Source organism: Coenobita brevimanus, chromosome 61 (genome assembly GCF_032717465.1).
Source record: "Coenobita brevimanus isolate Jiangsu-jjx chromosome 61, ASM3271746v2, whole genome shotgun sequence".
Classification (NCBI taxonomy): domain Eukaryota; kingdom Metazoa; phylum Arthropoda; class Malacostraca; order Decapoda; family Coenobitidae; genus Coenobita; species Coenobita brevimanus.
In genome coordinates, this window is record NC_137014.1 from 39,991,486 (window position 1) to 39,998,410 (window position 6,925).

General features: G+C 44.4%; 1 protein-coding gene across 1 annotated transcript in view; it reads right to left on the reverse strand.

Moving 5' to 3' along the window:
* Positions 1 to 344: 344 nt before the first annotated feature.
* The window catches only part of LOC145403772 (uncharacterized), a 71,803-nt gene continuing 65,222 nt past the window's right edge, over positions 345 to 6,925 (reverse strand). Inside the window, exons 11-14 of the mRNA XM_080275450.1 lie at positions 4,842 to 5,022; positions 3,077 to 3,382; positions 1,481 to 1,638; positions 345 to 386 (exon numbers count right to left, since the gene is read on the reverse strand). Coding sequence (XP_080131576.1) covers positions 345 to 386; positions 1,481 to 1,638; positions 3,077 to 3,382; positions 4,842 to 5,022 — 687 coding nt within the window. The remainder of the gene's footprint in view (positions 387 to 1,480; positions 1,639 to 3,076; positions 3,383 to 4,841; positions 5,023 to 6,925) is intronic.

A 6,925-nucleotide genomic window follows, 5' to 3' on the forward strand; every position in this document is an offset into this window, starting at 1 on the left:
ACCTCGCCTCGCCATTTGTTGCCCTTTATGACGTCATCAAGTTTTTCCCACAACTGGCCACCCTTATGACGTCGTTTAGCACTCCCATTGCCGGTCAGCACTTATGACGTCATCCAGTTCTCTCCTCGCTATTGGCCAACACGTATGATGTCATCTATTCTTCGCCTTATCACTGATCACTCTTATGACGTCATGCAGTCCTCGCCTCTCCATTGGCTGACACTGTTATGATGTCATCGGCTCTCTCCTCGCTATTTGTCGACCCTGCCCAGTTCTGGTTTGTGATTGGCTGCTCATCCCGCCGTCTGCAACGCCCTCTTGTGACGTCATGACTCCTCCCTGGGCTACATGATGGAACTCTGCTCCGGATGGCACTCTGGCGGCATCTGGGGAAGCAGATAAGAGATAAGAGATAACGGATAGGAAAGAGATATGAGGTAGGAAAGGCAAAATATACTGAGAGAAGGATGATTGGGAAATAGGTAATACAAGACAGGGGAGAGGTAATTACTGAAGAACTACCTGTAGATAATACTAAACAAAAGATATACGAAGATTAAGATATGATGACGCAGATAACGCTGGATAGGAGAGGGATTCTGAATATGAAGATGATACTAGAAAAATTCGATAAAAAAATAGATAACACTAGACAGGAGAAGGATAAAGAGTAAATAAATAAATGATACTAGACTCAGGAAGGATAATGACCAATGAAATTGATTATACTACATAGGAAAGGGATAATGGATAAGAAAGTAGGTAAAAATAGACAGGACAGATAAAATGGAAGAGGGAATCAATAAGAAGCAGAAGAAAGACAACATGACAGACAGGAGAGAGATATAGAAACAGAGAACTTACGTGTAAGATAAGAGTGGAACAATAGATAAGCGAGAGATAAGCAGTGTTAAATAATAAATGATAGAACAACAGATATGGAAGAAAATATTAGCCAACAGACGATAAAAAAGAGAAGGGCAATGGATAAAGATACTGATAAGAGATGGACATAGGAAAAAATATCAAAGGGGTAATATATAGAGAATGGATAAAAAAATAGATACGAAAGAAAAATCACATAGAGGGAGGACAGATAAGGAAATAGATAAGAAAGAGATAAGGAAGGAATGGTAGGCAAGAAAGGAAGATCGGTAAGAAAACTGATAAGATATGAAGGATAACAGCCAAGGAAACATGTAAGGAATACAAGAGAGTAAATTCCTGAGAGGATAAAAAATTAAAGAAGAAATTACGTGAGAAAAAAATAAAAAAAAATGAAAAAAGATAATACAGTAATAGATAAAGGAAATAACATAAAAAAAACTGACTAACCTCACTAATTGATGTTATTTCCCTCTGCTGAAAAAAAGAGAATAGGAAAGAAATATTGTAAATGAGAGAGAGAGAGAGAGAGAGAGAGAGAGAGAGAGAGAGAGAGAGAGAGACCTCTTATATACTCGTACTTTCGCAAACTCACCTGGGCGTCAGGCGGGGGCGGGGGCGGAGGGGGAGGGGGCGTGATGGGGTCTGAGAGAGCTACGAGAGGGGTCACTGAAGTCTCCTGCCAGGGGTCGCCGCCCCCCTCACCCCGGCCATCGCCATCCTGTCCCACACCAGCCCCCACGCAGTACACGCCTGGGGGAGAGAAAAAAAAAAAAGGTGTTACAGTAGTAGTAGCAGTGGTAGTAGTAGTAGTAGTATAGCAGTAGTAGTAGTAGTAGAAGTAGTAGTAGTAGTATAGTAGTAGTAGTAGTAGTAGTCTCTCTCCAGCAATATAAGTATCATCAAAGCACAATATCATTCTCTGGCACCTGTGACTCACCCTTAAGTGAAAAAAATTGTTTGACGTTTGCTGGACCAGACTACTACACCTGTCCCGATCATGAGAGGGTTAATGGTAGCAGTATTAACATTCTCAGGCTCCTATGATTCACTCACAGCTCAATAAACCCGTCTGGCTTTGGATGGAATAGAAAACTGGTGCTGTTCTGGCCGTCAAAGAGTTAAGAGAAGAGTAAGCGTATTTACTGAAGCAACTTTACGTCTTAAGAATTTATTGCTCAGGGATGCTTTTATGGATATTACACACCCTGTATCCGTTTTATGGCAGACACATGTACCTTTAGACTAATTAAATAAGCGGACACACACACACACACACACACACACACACACACACACACACACACACACACACTGCTTCAGACATCTTATATATCTATTGTGCCTTTTATTTCGGCCTGGAAAATGAGACTCTCTAGTGCTGAATTCTAATGACAGCGCACCGATTGTCGTAGTAGTGTCGCAGAGTGAAATGATAATGAGTTTTAATAATTTCTGCCTCTCTCTCTCTCTCTCTCTCTCTCTCTCTCTCAGCCAACCTACTAATCTGTTTAAATCTCCATTTTTGTTCTATTTATCACTCAATATTTCTCCTTATTTTCATCTATCTATCTATCTCTCTAACCATCTTTCTCTACCTACCTAAATATCTATCCATCTCTCCAATAATCCATCTACTGTACATTTCCTTCTTTTCCCCAGTCACTCTCATTTCCCCCAGACACGCTTCAAAAAGAGAGCACCTTCATCAGAACCCCCAACACAGTAACTCGCCCCCTCCCCCGCCTCCCTAATGGTGTGATGTGAGTAAGCGAATTCAGGACAATCTGCAGAGCTGAATATTCAACTGGGTGAGATTAAAGCTTGGAGGGCATGACTTACGCTGAATATTCTACACAGTTCATTGCTATACTTGAACTGGACTGTTTTACCTTTTTTGCACTCTTTCTCTCTCTTCACTCTCTCTGTCTCGCTCTTCACTCTCTCTGTCTGTCTCTGTCTCTGTATTTGTCTCTGTCTTTCCGTCTCTCTGTCTTTCTGTCTGTCCCTCCCCTGTGTGTGTGTGTGTGTGTGTGTGTGTGTGTGTGTGTGTGTGTGTGTGTGTGTGTGTGTGTGTGTGTGTGTGTGTGTGTGTGTGTGTGTGTGTGTGTGTGAGTGCGTGTGTGTGTGTTTGTGTGTGTGAGTGCGTGTGTGTGTGCGTGTGTGTGTTTCTGTCTCTCTCTCTACTCACCTGAACCACGACTCTCCACATTAAGGCTGGACTGGCTAGGGGAGAGCAGCTCGTGATGCAGGGGCAAGGGGGGCGAATCAGGGGGCGTTTCTCCCCCCCTGCCGCCCCCCGACCCGGCCCCCCTCCTCACCAGCACCACCACGAAGGTTAGCAGCAGCATCACCACTCCCAGCCCGCCCAAAAGCCCGCCCACAAGTTCGCCCACGGAGCCTTCCACCCCTCCCCACACTGCTGCCATAAACCCCTCCATCACGCCCGTGGGTTCCGGGGTGGGGTGGGGTGGGCGTGGTGGGGCGGGAGGGGTGACTGTAAGAGTTAGAGAGAGATTGTGTTATAGGAGCAGGTGGGTTCTTTGTCTGACTTCATCTTTAGTCTTTTCACGTTAATTGGACTAAATTTTGCCGCATCTCTATCTTGAATGCTGACTTCATTACAGTGACTGACTTTGCCTATCCGCTGTTCACTTTAGGCTTAAAACTGCCATATCTCCATGTCGAATGCTCGGTTATATGAATTAGCGATAGAATATGATGCTAGTCACGAAGAAGTGCTATGAAATGGATGCAGAGCCATAGTAATGTCTTGTTTCGACATCGAGATACGGGAAGCAAACTGCAAAAAGACGAAAATATCCGCCAGGTTAAGGTGAATGACCTGTATATAGCAACAAACATAATTAACACCAGCTTACTTAATCCCTTCAGTCCGATGACGTATTATTTATTCGATGCTTGATACCACTAGATTTTATTCTACTTAAGGGAGACGTCTTGATGTGAAGGGATTTATGAACGCAGTACTCTAACCTCGCAAGTTTCTCTCCTAAGATAATTAATTTGTCTTACGGTAGGAAGGATAAGAAAAAAACATTAAACTGAAGGGGCTAAGGCACTGTGGAAGGGAGAACATGTATACCCAGACGTAGCCTTTAGTGGAAGCCAAACTGGGGTCAGAAAAAGTAGGTAATAGTGGCAATTTGTGCATTGTTAAAAATTCTTGTCACTGCCTCTAAACCTATCAAATTTCCAGACACCGGCAACAGAGTGTTTTAGCCCGGCAGACCTACGCTACTCAAATTCCTTTAATATTCCGTCTTGTTTTTTTTATTTCATGTTTTATTCATTTCTTTATTTATTCATTTCTCTATTTTCCTCGCTAATGTTCTCCGGGTTATCAGACCTTCGTTATCATTCAGTGCAATAATTTTATTCCTGAATATGATAACGTAGGCTACTTTGTATTTTATCTCCAGATGGTTTATTCACCTTAGGACGGAGAAAGAGAAAGAGAGAGAGAGAGAGAGAAAGAGAGAGAGAGAGAGAGAGAGAGAGAGAGAGAGAGAGAGAGAGAGAGATGTAATCTTCACTAAAACTACAGTACTTTGAGACTCAGGCTAAAATCATGTGACGGTAGCAAGAACAACATACATATAATTCGTCCTCTTACTGAATGGGTTAGGGACAACAAGAAATAAAGGAGTACAAGGGAAAGCAAAAACAATAGACTGAATGATCCTTTCCTTATTTACTACAGGGAAGACTACGACTCTTATACATGTTTCTTGTAGTTGTAGAAGGAAATAATAAAGGAAATGTGTCCTGGGATCGGGGGAGGATCGCATGACAACGGAGGAATTCTACTGATAATAATGATAATGATAATAATGAGGTCCATAATTATCTAAGAGTATGATAATGATGACGAGGATGATAAGAGATGATAATGATGATAGATGATGATGATGATGATGATGACGATAGCTAACCTGTGGGTGGCGGTGGCGGGCGTGGGGGTGTGCGGGCGTGTAGGGTGACGGGCGTGGACCTGGTGTGGGGGGTGACGGCGTACAGCAGAAGACGCAAAGAGGTGTCGGGAGGCAGGTCTTGCACGGTCAGTTCCGGGCGGGGGGAGCTCACGTTGGTCAGGAGGGTGGCGCCGGACCAGACCTGCAGGAGAGCGCGGCGTGAGAGAGAGAGAGAGAGAGAGAGAGAGAGAGAGAGAGAGAGAGAGAGAGAGAGAGAGGAGAATGACATTAAATAAATAAATTGGAAAGCTAAAAATAAATCACTCGAGATCAACCTCTTCATTTATAGATTATTTAAAGGGATAGAAAATCGTCTGTGAATAGAAGGAATAGGATAAAAAAATACGTCGTTCAGCTGAGAAGATTAGCTTAAATATTGATATCAAATCCGTTAAGTAAAAGTGTATCTTTATTGTCAGTCGTTTTAAACACACACACACACACACACACACACACACACACACACACACACACACACACACTACACCGCTCACTGGTGCAGTGGTAACGTTCCCGATTGCCAACTGGTGGACGGGAGTTTGCGCCTCGCTCAGGTTGCGAAAAGTTTCACTGACGAAGTGGGTGGTTACTGTCCCCCTTGAGCAAGGGGACGGGTGTGTGCGTGTGTGAAGGTCACAGCCTTGCCCTTAGATCGGACTATAAGAGCTCTCAGCTCCCTTCCGGGAGGGTAAAAGCTGACAATAACGACCATCAAGTGATCCTGACCGACCCGGTGAATTACACACACACACACACACACACACACACACACACACACACACACACACACACACACACACACACACACACACACACACACACACACACACACACACACACACACACACACACACACAGAAGTGGACGAAATTAAAATATTTTAACTAAGTTGCCACGTATATGAATTTACGTCTACTATACCCTTTTTCCTCTAAGCTGACCTTTATTTTCGTTCATTTGCAGTATTTCACTCAACTCAGTGGCAGAAAAAAATAACACGACTCTACATCCTAGTCACAGCACTTCTTCGTGACTAGTACCATAACCTAGTGTTCACCTATTGCTATACCTCAGCTTTCAACATGGATAGAGGGCAATTTTAGGCCAGGATAAGATAAAACGAGTATAGTTTTATCAGTAGAACAGAGCGAACAGATTTTTGATTTACGAAATAGGCTACTCATCCAGAGAAAAAAACTTGTGCCTTGCGTAAGATGTTTTTTGGAATGAGTTGCGTAAGATGTAAGTGTGTGAGAGTCTCGCGTAAACGAGCTTTTGTGAGTTTTTTTTTTTTATAATTGACAAAGGGATATCGTGATTCTCCCTCCCTCCCTCCCTCCCTCTCTCTCTCTCTCTCTCTTCCTTTTTCGATGCCAACACATATGCATCCCCGTCTATCTCTCTCCTCTCTCCCTCCCTCCCTTCCTCTCTCCCTCCCTCTCTCTCTCTCTCTCTCTCTCTCTCCTTTCAATTAACCCGCCTCTAAGTCAGTTCGCCTCCCGATAAACAGAAGATAAAAATAAATAAAAATTCCTTCGCTTCGACATCGCCTTGACAGGGTTGAAAGAAGAGCAGAGTTCCGATTAAAAAAAATGAGAGAGAGAGAGAGAGAGAGAGAGAGAGAGAGAGAGAGAGAGAGAGAGAGAGAGAGAGAGAGAGAGAGAGAGAATGTCACTGGGAAAGGGAAGGAGGAGAGGGAGAAGGGAGCAACTGGGAGGGCGAGAGCGCGAAAGGGAGAGAGGAGGAGGTGGAGGGAAGGGAGGAATTGGGAGAGAGATGGGTGGCAGGGGGGAAGGGAGGAGGGGAAGAGGTGGTGGAAAGAGGAGTTAGGAGAGAGAGAGAGGGGGAAGGGGGAGGGGGAAGATATGGGGGGGAGGGAGGAAGTAAGAGAGAGAGAGATGGGGAAGGGAGGAGAGGAGAAGGTGGAAGGAGGGAGGAATTGGGAGAGAGAGAGAGGAGGGTGGGGTATGGGGAAGAGGTGGGGGGGAGGGAGGAATTAGGAGAGGGAGAGATGTGGAAGGGAGGAGAGGAGGAGGTTTGAGGAG